Source organism: Microtus pennsylvanicus, chromosome 10, assembly GCF_037038515.1.
Source record: "Microtus pennsylvanicus isolate mMicPen1 chromosome 10, mMicPen1.hap1, whole genome shotgun sequence".
Classification (NCBI taxonomy): Eukaryota; Metazoa; Chordata; class Mammalia; order Rodentia; family Cricetidae; genus Microtus; species Microtus pennsylvanicus.
In genome coordinates, this window is record NC_134588.1 from 65674838 (window position 1) to 65690441 (window position 15604).

Below are 15604 nucleotides of genomic sequence, written 5' to 3' on the forward strand. Positions count from 1 at the left end.
TTACAGTTGCGGTGTTTGTTATTGGCCGCCTTCTCATCAAAGCTAACACCCTTGTGCCACCGTTGCCTGCCAATCGGAGTAGAAAATGTACCGTCGTATCGTGTTTCCATCCGCATCCCAGAGCCAATGGACGTGTCTCCTGACCATTTTCTTTGCTGCCTGAAAGCAGACTTGGTTTTGTTTGGGTGCATTTGAGTATTAATATAGGCGGGTTGCATGTATTGTTTGGGAATCGGGGCACCTGTGATGTTTATCCTTGTACACATCTGTGCGCTTAGGCGTAGGCTCATCACTGGAGGCAATTTGCATTCGATGGAGGAGACGCAGGTGGGATGGGGGGTGGGGGAGGGCTTTGAAGGCTCCAGTGTGCACATGGGAACTCTCTGTGGTGGTGGAGAATCCTTTCGATATTCTGGGGTAGATTGGATTCCTTTGAGGTTTCAACAGTGCGTCACTGTTAGGCTGTAGTATGAGTATTGCAATGCAGTGGAAGGTTCTGTGCTCTGCTGTCCTCTGTTCTGCAGGAGAACATTTGTGGGCCTAAGGGTGTGGACCTGGAGGAGTCTCCAGTGCATGTCTGTGCTTTGTGGGGCAGAGGCCCTGGTCTCAATGCTTCTGTTTGGCTCTCAGATCTGCTATGTGCTTTGTGCGGTGCTGAAGCCTAGTGAGTGTCTCTGCACCTGAAACCTCTCCCCACCCCCCACATATGTGTAACAAACGCAGTGAAGAGCACTTGTGCCCTGGAGGCTTTTATACCCCAAACACACATTTACTCAGATGGTTAGAAACCAAAGCACACATTTCGGGTCAGATTTCATTGGACCTTAGGCAAGTGCAAGTCATCTCCTTGCTTGAAGCTTGTTTCTACCACTGAGACCCTTGTGTCCACGTTTGTCGCAGCGGGTAAATAATGTGCCTAGTGAAGGTTTGGCTGGGGCTTATCCCTGCCATCCCAGCTGAGAGGATGGAGTAAATAGGAGGTTGGATGGGAGTTTGAGGCTAGCCTGATCTACAAGCTTGCTTGCAGGTCAGCCTGGGCTACAGAGTGACACTGTCTCAAAATGAACAGTCAACCAACTGAAAACTAAATTCAAACACAAAAGTCACATAGATGTGGTTATTATATTAATTATTATTATATGTGATAATATTTATTATATTAAGCATTAATATGGGCATCAAATGTGTTAATATCTTGCTTTGGACTTTTCTCTAGTTTTTTTTTTTTTGGAGTCAGACTCTTACTTTGTAGCCCTGCCAGCCCAGGACAGGAGGCAATCTTCCTGCCCCAGCCAACAGTTGGGAGGACAGGCACAAGCGCTGTGCAACAAGACAAAACTGAGGTTCTGTTCAGACAGTCTCTAAGGCTTGTGCTTCTGTGACTAGCTCTGCTGCACGTGGCTGAGCATCTTCCCTGTGCCCCGCGTCCACCTCAGCACAATGACTGACAGTGTTCTCCTTCTCTTCCAGCATTGACTGAAGGCTATGTGGGGGCTTTGCAGGAGAGCAGACAGGGCAGCTCGGTGCAGATCCGCAGGCGGAAGGCGTCCGGAGACCCCTACTGGGCATACTCGGGTGAGTCCACCTAAGTTGGTCGGTGTCCTGGAAGACAGGAGCATCAGGATTTCGCCTGATCCCTGTTTGGTCAAGCAGGTTTGGCTTTGTTAAAACTTGAAAAGTTGAAGCCCGCTCTTTTCATGTTTTCCCGTCGCGCCCCGTCCTCAAAGTGTTTGTCCCTGAAATTCCCTTGTTAAGGAGTCACTGTACCAGACATGTAACTCTTTGAGAGACAGAGTGTTGCCTTGAGGGTGCTGTGGTGACCCTTAATGTCCACAAAACATGATACAGCATTCAATAGCTCGTGGAGTTTCTCCTAAGCCATCATCCACGAAACCCAGCTTTATTTCCAAGTCTTTGTGGTTGAGCGTATTGCCTCTCTCTGCCGTATACCGAGCCCAGTTTTACTTTGCACGTTTGAGACAGTAACACGGATAGCATCGCTAGCATTTTAGTGCGTATTACATCAGAGCTAATTTCCTTGCATGTAGAGACCTTTCTGGATTGTGCTCCCTTCAGTTAACTAAAAAAAATGAACTAGGTGGTTTGTTATTTTTAAAAGAGATGAGAAAACTCACCAACTTGTTGAAAGCAGATCATAGCAAATTAAAGAGGAATACTTGAAAAAGACAGAGCGCTTTGAAATTACTGGGGTACTGAATAATTCAAGTTCCTTGTTTGAAAGAGCTTGGAGGTGCGGCGATTATTCTTCCTAATAAATGTGTGTATTATGTTGTGTTGTTGCATAGGAAACCGCTGTGAGTCTCTTCAGAACCAGGGCTTCCTCCTCAACCCCCAATTTCCACCTGCAAATCTTGTTAAATTTATGTCAGTGTAAAATGTATAGCCTGATCTTTAATTACCCCTTATCTGGTGGCGGTTTGCATTCTCTTGTCTGCTGATAAATCTCCTGCCCCTGCAGGGAAAATGGCCAGATCTGTTTTGTTTGGCTTGTCATGGACAGTGATGGTGAAGTCTTCCATCACACCTCCTTCTTTGTGATTAGAATTATCTAATTAGAGCCTTTTGTCACCATTTTCTGATAAATGAAGGAAATTGGGAGATGGAGGCCAAAATTACATACATACAGCTTCTTGCCAAGACATGCGAAGAAAATTTATCATTGTGTGCTCTGTGGCTGTGGTATCCGTCATGAAGAGGCGTAAAGTGGCCCGTTATTTACAGTTCATCAATTTAGAATAATAATGCACTTAGGAAGGACATTGGAAGTTCCAGGGCATCTGTGCAAATGGCAGTGAAGAAGCAGAACTTCTCCCATTACTCAGGAGAGGGGCCGTGCGTGTGTGGCGCATTTGGGAAATAGAGCCATTATTGATGGACGTCCTTGCTTGTGGTGGGCCCTATTGCGTCTTCAGGTGTTACAGAGTGTGTGTGTCTTTGGGTTTGAGTTCTGCCCGCAGCTGAAGGCTGAGAGTTCAGGTTGAGGGACTGCTTTATTTACACCTGTCTCGGGAGATCTAGATCATAAACATTCTAGACTTTTTCAGGACCCAGGGTCTTTGCTACAGCACTCAGCCCTGGCAGCAGCACGTCACCAGAGCCACCATAGGTGACAACGGAGAGCCTGGGTATGGTGTGACCACATTGTTCATGAGTACTGGAACTTGAACCTTACGTAATTTTTATGTTGCAAGGAAATACTCTCTTTGGAATTTGTTTTATTTGTTTTTGTTTAAACTGAGCATTTGCAGGTCTTCAGAAGCATTTGTTCTCACAGGGAGCCAGCTGGGTAATGTTCACAGGCTTTAGTGTGTCAATTCTTGCTTTAATAAATCACACACACACACACACACACACACACACACACACACACACACACACACACACACACACGAGTTCATTCAGGGCAGACCATGAAGAAAAAAACCTTGGGATGGATATGATCAGCTTGGAAGAGTCTCTCAAGCAGCTTGCCAGGGGTAATGAAAATCAACTGGGAGGAGGAGGAGGAGAAAGAAGAAGGAAACAGGGCTTCTACAAGACCTGAGAAACTCACCTGGCATTGTTGGTGCCAGCGCACTTTGAGACGTTACATGCTTGCTTATTAAAATGACTCAGGGACAGAGCCCAAGTCTGAACAGGGTATTATTGTGTATCACGTGTACCTAACATCCAAAGGTAATTTTATGCAATGACTCTAATAGCATTTAGGGTTTGAACTGCCACCCACCTCCTAAGGTTGGTTGTGGGATCTTCCACGTGTTCTCCATGTCAGTTCAGAACTTTTGAGATGAGGTCCTCATCCTGTGTATATTCTTCATACATTGAAACCATTTCCCTAAGGATATCAGAGTGGTTCTTTTGTCAAGTGAGCTCTGTATTGGTTCTCATGTCAACTAGATTTGGGGTTCATCAGAGAGGCTGCTCCGTAACTGCTGGTGGATACAGGAAGGGCAGGAATCAGTGAGACTTGGCATCTGCAGACTTTCCCCACTGCAGGCTGGTGTGGACTGTGCTAGGCCCATTACAGGATATACCTTTGAGGGATCAATGAAGCTTAAAATGTGAACTTGAGAAAAGAAAGGCTCCATGTTGTGAGGTGGTTTTTTTTTAATTTAACAAAGGTAAATTAGGCCGTGTCTGAAATACCAGTCTAACGGACCAGATCCGAACATCATGCCTCTAATTTTGTAATCATTTATTTTCACACACGATGTTACCATTTGTTGGGGTAGTGCATAGACTATGAATTTTGTCCTGCCTTATAGACCTGTGTCAGATACTGTAACAGTGCGTCTGATTTTGGAGAGACTTCATTGCTCAGAGCCTTGACTTTCCTTCTGGGAAACAGGAATAACCAGCAGCATTTCCCTGCTAGGGTGTTCTGCGTGTGACATGAGCTGGGGCACAGCTTAAGTTTAGCGTGGTCTGTGTCCTCAAGTACCCGACTCTACTCGCTGCTCTTGACTCTGTTTCTGCATTACTTGTTGGTGTTTCTGAATTTCTCCCTGAGCAGCCAGGCTTTCCAGGAATCACTAGATAGAACCGAAGGCAAAGGCAAAAAAAAAATTTACGTTTTGCCTTTGTGAATTTCTTATGAGGTTTGTAGAGAGGATCATTGAGTTCAGAGGTGGAGAAGCCGCAGGCTTCAGCCTGAGTTTGTGCTTCAGGCTTTATTGTAAGACGACCACACTCATTACATTGTGTATTGTCTGTGGAGGTTCACTACAGCTTCTCAGCTAAGAATTAGTGTGTGTGTGTGTGTGTGTGTGTGTGTGTGTGTGTGTGTGTATTTATAGTTAATAATATATATATATAGAGAGAGAACTATTGTGTGTGAGGTTGACATGCGTATGTGCACATACTCAACATGTATGTGTGATGGAGCCTGATTGCATCTAATCCAGAGCTACCTATGCGTGAAGAAGACGGCTTAGATTTCCTTGTGATCCTCTTTGTCCGCACAGACTTCAGTGAGTCTTTAGGGTGGCGCTTGCATTTTCCTTTCTAAGAAAAGGGTGTGGAAGAGACAAGATGAGGGAGGCAGGTTGCGTTTCAGGATTGGTCAAGGAAACACGTGTGGGGTTCCATCGTTTGCTGTTTCGTGGGGTGCAGTTTAGTTCCCATGCTGTCCGAGGTAGCCACTCACAGTCACTGCACAAGGAGTTCGAGTATTGAGGTGGGGGGGGGGCTAGCTTGTTCTTAGGCAGCGTCACTATTGTACTCTATTCGTAGAATGGAGACCTTTCAGCTTTCACTTGAGAGTGGGCATAGTTACTTGATTTCTACTGATTCCTTTGCCGTACTACAGTTCCCGATTTATAGTTGATGTGTAAGCTGTCCTTTGACAGACTTATCAGACACCTAGACTGTCAGCGTACAGGACTGTTGGTGGAGGAGTCTGCCTGTTCTCTGATTGTAGTCATCTAGAGATGGGGTTCCCCCTCTGGCTATTATTTGAGATGCTGTATGTAGCAAAGGGGCACAATATCTATATCCAGTTGGAAACTTCATCCATCAAAAGCGAGGGACAGATGTTGGATGGTAGGGTTACCTGTGAGGAGGCATGGTGCCATTTCAAGAGATTTTGGTCTTTGTATTTCTTTTTCCTTACAGGTAAGGAAGAATTTCATGAAGAATTACGTATACCAGAAGGAAAACGCAGTTCTCTCAAGTATCTTACTGGAGATATTAACACGATTTGTCTTCTGTAGTTTTATAACCTGCTAAGACATAGAATTTTTTTCCTGTAACTTTAAGTGATGGTAGTTCATGAATTTTGGAGCTGGCCCAGAACTTCTGTAGTTTTTACATGAAAGATACCATATGTTGGGTCGGTCACAGTTGCTGGGAAGAGAAATATGAGACAAACCTGAATCGAGTCCAGGAGGAACTCTGAAGCGCCTTTATCAACCTGTGTGTCTGTGTTCTCCCTTTCAAACACTGGGAGGAAAGCATGCTGTGTGCTCTCCAACCCTGGACTTTCTCCATCTCCAATAGTTTCTTTGGTGTATAAAGAAATTGTATGAATCTCTTTCGGGGTGGGAGTGGTGCCCATCTTCAGAGGAATCCAAAATCAAAATATCTAGTTGCCAAAATTCCCTATGGGTAGCAGTGTCCTTGGACACGTTGAAGGTCAGAGAGGGTTATTCTAACAGGAATCGCTTCTGCCTTTTTGGTCAGAGGATAGCTAAGACCTTTTTAAATTACCTGTAAGATGGAGATGAAGGACTGACCTTGCAGATGGTGTCGATGTGAGGTTCAGGTTTTAGGCATCTCAGCATCCACATGAATTTGGGGTTTTTAGGTTGGACATGAAGACCCATTCTTGTGGTTCTTCATTACACCCTTCTCTTTGAACACATTTCTCTCTGTATGTAGATATGTGGCCCATTTCCCCAGCTAAGTATACAGGTTTTGAGGATAGATCCAGTGCCCCTTTATGAGATGGGGTCTCACCACTTAGCCCAAGCCAGCTTTGAATTGGCACTGCTTCAGCTTCCTGGGTCCTGGGATTATAGACGTGTGTCTCTAGGTTAGGCTTTAGTGTCCAGGTTTTATCTGGACGAACGGGCGGACAGATAAATGAGAGTCTCTGCTCTAGAGCCCACGCCTCAGTGCTCACTAACGGGCTCTGGTATTCAGATCAAAGAGTGGGTGATGCACAAAAGACTTTGCAGTTGGAGCCCTTTAAGTAACGAGCTCCCCTGTGAACAGAGGTTATAATTAACTTCTTTAAAATTACGTTTCCATGCCTATTTTTAAGAATGTCTGTACAGGGTAAATCAAAATACACATGCCTACAGAAGGCTGCTTTTGTCATTGGAAGAATGGAAGGCGCTGTAGAACGTGGAGGTTTAATGTTAATATTGCTGTATTATTTACTGCTCTCCTGAGGCCTCCTACAGAGCCTCATCAGGGAGTAGTTTCCCAGGACGACCCCCCCCCCCCCCCCCGTAGATAGCTCCTGATTGGCTGAAACATGTTGGAGTTGGGCAGGGATCTAGTCATCCTTGGGTCCCCAGCTCAGAAGCCACCTTTGTCTGGTTCCCCAGCCTTGATCCGCCTCTCCCATGGCACCTAGCCTCCTCCTTTTTTTTTTTAATTCACAATGAATTTGCACACACCCCTGTTAATATGAGTATATAGCCTACAAGTCTGTTTTTTTTCCCTGTTCCGTTTTGAACTCTTCACTGTATGCCAGGTGTTAGACTATCATGACAGACCCCCGAGAGTGTGGAGACAAACCTCGTTAATCTTGAGGAGGCTTATCATGGGGGCTTCGAGAAGTAAGAGGAAAGAGCCCAGAGGACTCCATTACTGTTGGGCATCGAAGAGGAAGCATGATGAAGCGTCTAGGGTGTTGCCAGGGTGACGTAAGATGACATCACACTTCATTTAAAATGAGTGGATATGGAGGAGACTGATGGGTTGGTTATAATGATTTCAAAACTTTGAACTTAATCCTATCAAAATGTGTCATGATTGTCTTTGTTCTATGTTTGTGTTCTTTAGACTTCTATTTCATTGACTAGAAACTGTGAGTAATCCTTTTCTGTGTTCTTAACTAACTGTTTTAGGGTAGATGGGACCTCAAGGTACGGAGGAACTTGTAGGCAAGGCTGTTGCCTTCTCACGGGTTGGTGTTTGTTTTGTTTGTTTGTTTGTTTAATCTTTGGCTATAAGATAGGGGGTGAGCCAGAACCACATGGTCCAGCATTTACTTGCTTCCTGTTTAAAAGCAAACTTGGTGCCAGATGCGTGGGTTTTCCACAGTTGGCCAAATTTGGCTTTTCCTCTCTGATTGTTTAAAAGAAGTTTTCTGAACTCATATTTTTCTGTTGTTGTTTTCCTTTTGAGTTTCTCTCTCTCTCTCTTTTTTTTAAAAGAAAACAGAAAACAATAAAGAAACCTTTATTCTAATGTTTCTTGGCATCATCTTGCCAGAGAAGGCTCCACGGTTTATAAAGTCGATGGGCACCAGTGAGCTTCAGAAGAGGACCTGACTGCATGCTTGAGGGGCTTCTTGACTGTGAACAAGCTTACCAGAGAGATGAAGTCTTTGTCCATCGCTGCCTTGGTGTCAGGTGGCATCAGTGGTGAAAATTTCATTTGGCTCTAGTTGGGACATTTGAAAATGGTTCAGATTTGAGTTTTAAATTGATTCTGAAGTTAGCGGTTTTGATAGAGTATTTTGGTGGACTTTGATGAACATCTCTAGAATATAAAATATTAAAATCTTTTATTTTTATTGTATGTTGTGTGTGTGTGTGTGTGTGTGTGTGTGTGTGTGTGTAGGTCAGAGGACAACTTTGTGGTTTCTGTGGATACAACTTACACAGTCAGCCCTGGCAGCAAACACTGAACCATCTAACTCTAGCCCAGGGTTGACCACGCTAGAAATCCAATGCACTATCCATTGCGCCACAGAGCCTACCTAGCCCAGGGTTGAATACTGTTGTTCTCTCAGCACCACTGAGTTCAGGAACCTACCTCTGAAAACGGCTTGTGCATGTCACCAAGGTGACGCCGTGTTAAGATAGTCTAAATGACCCCCAGAAGAGCCGACATTCTTGTATAGTAGCCACAAAAATGAAGTAGTTGAACCACCATATGTATCCATGTAGTATCAATAATGTGGTCTTTTTATGAGCAGGCTGGGGAATGTGGACACTGCTCCAGTCCTGTTTAGAAATGAATGAGATTGTCTCTGTGTCAATATTTTGAAAATACTGTTTATTATTGAAATATTTCTAGAGTGCTTCAATTTCTCATAACAGTATACCCATATTTTAAAAAAGATTGTGTTTTAGGAGAGATTGACTATGTATATTAAACTCGTACTGTGTACTACTTAAAATTTTGAGGGTACACAGTGAGGAGAGAAAAGCCTAGAAATGAATGAAGCCATAAGGACGCAAGCCTGTTTGGGGCTCTTGTGCTTTCTGTATCCAAATTTTTTAAGTGAAACATTCTATAAAATGCTGATATGAACCGAGTAGAAATTAATGAACTGATATTGACTTGGCTTGAAAATGAACATGAGGATTTATTGAGTAAAGCAGTAAATATTGACCGGGGCAGAGCTAAGGTCAATATTTACTTTGACATAACATAAATCCTTATATTCATTAGTCCATAAATTCAGTGGGTCTGCACACGGCCCAGGGTCAGATGGAAGTATATACTTTTTGGATCTGTGATGGATCAAAGTCAGACATCTTTTCTCCTAGTTATAAATTTGAAAGGGTGGTATTTCTGCCTTTGACACTGACTCCTTTAGGAATGGTGTGTTTGTGGGGGGGGATGTGGATGAGTGGGAAGTTTTGATTAATCCCCCAAAGGAAGAGTCTCACTAGCTCAGTGCATGCTTGATTACCATGTAGCAGGGCGTCATGTGTGCTGCAAGATCCACTGAAGGCTACTGGTCATTTTTCATACCTAACAACACAGACTCATTTATTAGATCTGACTCAGTTCATAAACCCACTGTCTGATGATAGAAAACAAAGAAATACTCGGTCCTTCCCTTTGGACATTGTTACAGGATGGTTTAGAGCATTTTCATTGACAACATACTCTTGGCTTATATCATCGTAAGTGCTACTTGACTGGCCTTTTTCCTGTTGAGGTCATTAAGCTGAATTGGGTTTCCATTCCTTATCTTGTCTTTTTTCCTGGTGAGGTGGTCTTGGTAGCAATGCCAGATAAAGCATTGTTGTTTGACTGCATTAGAAACTTTCAAGATTGTCCATACTTACCTGGACCAAACAGCGCTGTATGCCTCGAGACTGACTTGTTTTCTCAAAACAACAACAACAACAAAAACAACCCAAAATGAGTTACATGATTAAAAAAAATCTTAATACCTGAGCCTCATGTCTCATACCCTTTTGGAGACTGACTGCCGTAAGAGCCTTAAACCTCCTTCCTCATGCTTCTGTTGGTCAAACGTTTCAGCTGTCTGTTTCATTCATGAAACCTCATTTGTGTCTCATTCAACTAAGATCTGGGGTAGGCTATGAAATATAGCCGTAGTGTCTACATAATGTAGAATCTTAATTATCTTTTTAAATCAGCCTATATAGCGGTAGGTTTCATTCTGACGTTTTCAAATGTTTGCCCATCTGTAACATCCCTTAGTATCCTCTTTGCTGCCTCACCTGTGTAGACCAGGTTGGCCTTGAACACATGAGCTTTCTGCTTTATGAGCACCAGGACAACAGGCACGTACTACCATGCCCAGCTTTGAGTCTTGCCAGCTTTGTAGTTTTTATTGGTCGAGAGAGAGGCGGGGGGGGGGGGATTAGAAGAGTTGATTCTGTGGTTCTGTTTACTTTGCCCCTTTCCTGGGTTCAAACTCGGATGCCCATGCTTGTCAGACCAGTGAGCATCTTCGAATGGTGACCCACATCTTCGGTCCTGATGTTGCCTTCTTGAGAAACACTTTGTATTGGTTTTAGGAACCCTCCTTCTTCACAGATGCCACTAGAGTGTAAAACAATATCTTCAGTGCCTGTGACACTGAATTTTGTTGCTGCTGTTATTCCAGAAACGACCAGTTTTTAATCTAATAATGCCAGTCCTCTCTGAGAGGTTTTCTGTCAGGGAGAAATTCGGGGATTGGCATAATTAGGTCCTTCATACCTCTCTCGCTTGCTCGGGTATTTTTATAACGAGGAGAGATCTGTCTGGCCCCAGAGTCTTTAGCAGGAGCATATCTTCGAATGTTGATGCCATCGTTTCGTAGTTTGGTTCCTCGCTGGCAGGCCTGCTATTTTTTTGTGTGGGCACGTTAAGCTTCCTGTTACATTGAAGATGTACATTGAAGAGTTTATAAACATTGGGCCAATTTAAAGAGAAATTATCCAAACAGAACGAAGTTATCTAAACAGTAGCCAAGCTACCATTCTAACGTGACATAGTCAACTTCCTTCTGAAGGGAATATTGCTGTCACAAAAAAAGCTGACAAAGCCAGCTGGCTGCCAAACGGCCAAAGTAATATAAGGTGGAAAACCCAAACAGCGTACCTAGGTGCCTGGAGCTGGGCTGAAAGTCAGGGAACCACACAGAGTCTGATTCAGAAATCATGGCTCATTGCTTCTCATTCAGTCCTATAAATAGCTCAACATCTCATGACTCGCACTTGGTCCTGGGCCCCCGAATTATCTCTCTACACTGTCTTGGAGCATCCCCCATGTTTAGGGATCTCCTCAGACTCCTGCAGTCAATATCTACCCTCGTCCTCTGCCAGCCATTGTGAATCTCAGGTATGTGTGCGTGTGTCGAGGTGTGCTTGCGTGTGGTGGGTGACCGTAGGAGAACCTCAGGTGTTGTCGCTTGTGAACTGTATTTTTTCTCTGGCGATACAGGCTTCTCATCGACCTGTGTAGTGAGCCAAGCTCCCTCTTCTTCACATCCACATTTCTTGGTGCTGGTGCTGGGGAATGAGTGAGCTCAGCACCTGCCTTTACTGGCTGAGTCTTTGCTGAGTTTCAGATAGAGACCGGGGGTTTGGTTTGTGCTTCCTGATGTCACTGTGCTGTGTGTCACACTGGTTCACTCGACATCACCGTCTTCCATAGTGTGGAGAAGCCAGCACATCCAGATTTCTTGAGCCCATCTGTTCACACTCTTAGCTTGAAGGCCCCCCTCTTACATGTACAAAATTGTTCCTAAAGTCTGCATGAAACTTGTGCTCTCAAAGACTTCATTCCCATGGGCTTGATTTCCTCCTGCAGGCTCCTCTTCTCTCTCCTCATGCTCCGTAGGTCCTAGTATTAAGATGGTGTTGCTCCTTATAGCAGTGCCAGTAATCTAGTCAGTGTTGACTGGCCATTGGGAAATTTTTGCTTGGGAAATTTTAGCATGAAAAAAAAAAGTGAATTTCTACCAGCCTTCTTGACAAGTATTGGCAAAGATGAGCCAGGCCATTTTTGGGTGTTGTGGAATGTTATTTTAACTAGGCAGAGTTGTCTTACATTTGATTATGCTTCAGAATGTTACTTTAACTGTATAAAGGTGTGTTAAATGTGTTTATACTGCATTTGTTTAATGACGTAAGGATGTGTGTTTGTTTATGTAAAGATGTGATGTAATTGTTTCACTTTGCCTGCCTAAGGCACCTGATTGGCCTAATAAAGAGCTGACCAGCCAATAGGTAGGCAGGAGAAAGGATAGGCGGGGCTGGCAGGGAGAATAAATAATAGGAGGAGAGTTATAAACTTGAGAGAAGAAGAAAGAACAAGAGGAGAACAAGGAGAAAGGGGGATATTCCTGGGGTAAGAAGCCAGGCAGCTGCCAAAGAGACATGAGAAACAGTGAAAGTAAGATATGCAGAAGAAAAATAAAGGAAAAAACCCTGAGGGAAAGATAAAGAGAAGCAGGTTAATTTCAATTAAAAGAGCTAGTCAGGAATGAACCTAAGCTAGGCTGAGCATTCTTAACTAATAAGAAGTCTCTGTGTCATGATTTGGGAGCTGGTTGGTAACCAAAAAGAAAGAGAGATCCTGGTAGGCGCCAGTGGGGGGGTATGGTTCTGCTTCTGAAATTTTCTATGAAACAGGAAATAGTTTATTCTTAACTTTTGTCAAGTTGCTGATGGTCTCTTTTCATAAGTGATTTGGATACACTCGGAAGGGCTTTTAGTTCTTATACTACCTTCCTAATGAGCTATCTTATGACATCTTTTCCACATCTTTTTGCCCTTTCTCTCACCATCCACTACGTGTAAAAAGGAAGTTTCTATGCTCAGGACCATTGGAATGCTCATTTGTGGAAGAGAGGAGAACAAGGAGATCTTCTCTCTGCTTCAGTCCTCCTTTCCATTTCTCTCCTGAAGAGTCAGCTTCTGCCTCTCTCCCTCCTCCCCTCTTCTCTCCTCTCCTCTCCTCCCCCTCCCCTCACTCCCCTCCCTCCCCTCTCTGCCTCTCTCTCTGTTCTTCTCCCTTCTCTCTTTCCTCCCCTTTCCTTTCCTCTCCTTATTGCACTAAATAAATACCCACTTTGTCTTCATGGCACATCTCTGTCTCTCACCCACCATGAGGCACTCTGCCTGGGATTGGCTACCTTTGTGGCCCACCTTGGACTTGGTACCCGCTGCTGCCATATGGAGACTTGTGGCATTTTAGTTTTACCGTAACAGAATGATTTTCCTTTTTTTTTTTTAAACTTCAGCAGTACAAGTGACAAGCCAGGCAGGTCAACCATTCCGGGAGTCTATTGTGACATCATAAGGGCAAGATCACAGTTTGATCATGGTGAAACATCTACCTCTTCTGTCACATGGGGTGATGAAAGATGACTGCCGTTCAACAGAGAGCCGGGGAGATTGCTTTTATTATTACTGTCTTACTTCCAGGTCCCTGATGAGTCTTCCATGTGTCAACTCTTTAATCTCGGGGGTTGTTATCAGATCATATCCATGTTAGTATCACTGACCGTGAAGGACCCTGAAGAGTAAGCTGGCTTACGTTGCAGCACCATGAGAAAAATTATAGTCGTCCCCACCCCCCCGCCATTGTAATTCTTCCAAATCACTGTAGGGCTACACAGGGAATAGCAACTTCCCGGGATCAGAGGGAGTGGGAAAGGAAGGAGCTGAGAGTGGTGATTGACAGGGCAGCATCACCCAGCTTTGCCAAGTATAAATATCTTAATATCTGAGAGGTACATAAATACGACAGCAACCATGGGTAGCTCCTGGAGTAGACTTGCCCTCCTCCATATGTATGAACAAGAGCTTCCCTGTAAGGGGTTCGAGTCTATGTTAGGTTATTTCACATATCAGCTTTGTTTCTCCACGGCAGGGTGTTGTTTCTCTCCCTTCTCAGTCCTCAGCCCTTTTGTACAAGTTTGAATTTAAATTTAGACATCACGGGGTCCCTGTGTGTGCAGCTCTATTTTCTTCTTTTCTCTTTGGAAAAGGAAATCATAATACCTGTGTCAGCCACTCGCTGTGTAGAGTAAAGATACTGAAATACATGGACTTGTCCTGGGCTCCATTGTGGATCACTGGGTGTGCCTGTGGGACTCTTGAGGAACTCCAGAGGGGGTCAGATCATTCAGATGCCAGGCCCACTGAGGAGTGTGGATTTCCTCCGATTGGGTTGCTAGTGTGTTGGCAAAGTTTTGTCAGTCTGGTTCAGATATTATATCGATATGCGCACCTCCCTCCAACCCATGTTTCTGAAGGTTAGATCAGGTCCAGAGCCCGTTGACGCTGAAGGCTGTGGGAACTGCACTTCTCTCCCAGAGAGATGTTCACCTTATTTTATCCTTTTGCCCCCTCTTACTTCTGGATTCTTTCTCTGTTCCATAACTATTCCAAAAAAAAAATAAGTGAAATTTAATACTTTTAAAAAGAGACTTCAGTTTTGAAGATGATTTTTTTGCGTTGTTTGCTCTCTGAGATTTATGAGTACAGCCTTGCAATATCTCTAGTGGAAGTACAGTCTGCTTTATGAAAAGGGAGCTAAGCTCCTATCAGATCCATGTTTAAGTTCATTATTACATAGGAATGTTTCCCAAGTACAAACAGTAATGAAATCACTATAGATTATTAAACCACATGCCCTAGAAATTAGAAGCTGCAAAACTGCATTTTTTCCTTATTGTTTTAAATTTAAGAATAAACCATGCTAGGGTCTTGTGTGTAATGGGCAGACACTCACATTGAGCTTCATGTCCAGCCCTCTTTTTACTTTTGGTTGCAGACAAAGCTCCCTGTGGAATTGTTGAGGCTGGTCTTGAACTTGCAATCTTCCTGCCTCCATAGCTGAGTAGCTGGGATTAAAGACTGCTACCACTAGAGCTGGCGTTCCTTGTTTTGAAGATTAGTTGTTAGTGCCATGAATGCTGTGTCATGGTCTTTAACTCCTGTTTCCTTTATATTTCTGCACGTGCATGATGATGCTCTTATACTAAATTATTTAAACTTCTTCCTCGTGTAGAAGTTGCTCCAATATATAAATTCTTATTGAAATAACTAAAGGTAGCCTCAGATGAGCCCTGCCCTTTGTTGATTTTGTTGTATTTCGTATGAAGAGCTTTTCCATTAATGGGCCGACAGTTATTTTAATCAACTGGGCAAAGGTGGTACACAGAAGATGGAAAACGTACACTTTCACTGTTCACACAGGCGCTGAAGTGCTCTGCTGAACTTTTCAAATATAAGATACGGGGAGTAATGAGATGGATTTTGATCTCATTAAAGGGGAAAGATTTATTTGTTGGGAGGACAGGAAATATAATGATAGGAAGTACATTATTTGATTTTATATTTTGCCTGTAAAATAGTGTTCCAAAGATACACATTTATTAGAATCCCTGTTTATGGTCTTAGAATTTGATGGAGACAGTTATTAATTGAAAAATGTAACAATCTTTATTTTTATCATAACCAGCTATGGGTTTATCTCTCTACAACTTACAGGTAGGTGTGATGTATGTCTTTTGAAGGGCGATGTTTTAATGTGAGAATTAATTTCAGACACTGGGAAGTTTTACAGCTATTTTAACTGTTCGCTACCATAATTTAAGTAGCTTTTTATTGATTAATTGTGTTCGCCCCTGGACTACAGTTTC

At 43.5% G+C, this 15604-nt stretch overlaps 1 protein-coding gene across 2 annotated transcripts in view; it reads left to right on the forward strand.

Annotated features, from left to right (window-relative positions):
• Ptprg (protein tyrosine phosphatase receptor type G) overlaps positions 1 to 15604 on the forward strand; it is a 666884-nt gene that overhangs the window by 159492 nt on the left and 491788 nt on the right. For both annotated transcript variants that reach the window (XM_075988580.1, XM_075988581.1), the window contains exon 2: positions 1471 to 1575. In XM_075988580.1, coding sequence (XP_075844695.1) covers positions 1471 to 1575 — 105 coding nt within the window. The remainder of the gene's footprint in view (positions 1 to 1470; positions 1576 to 15604) is intronic.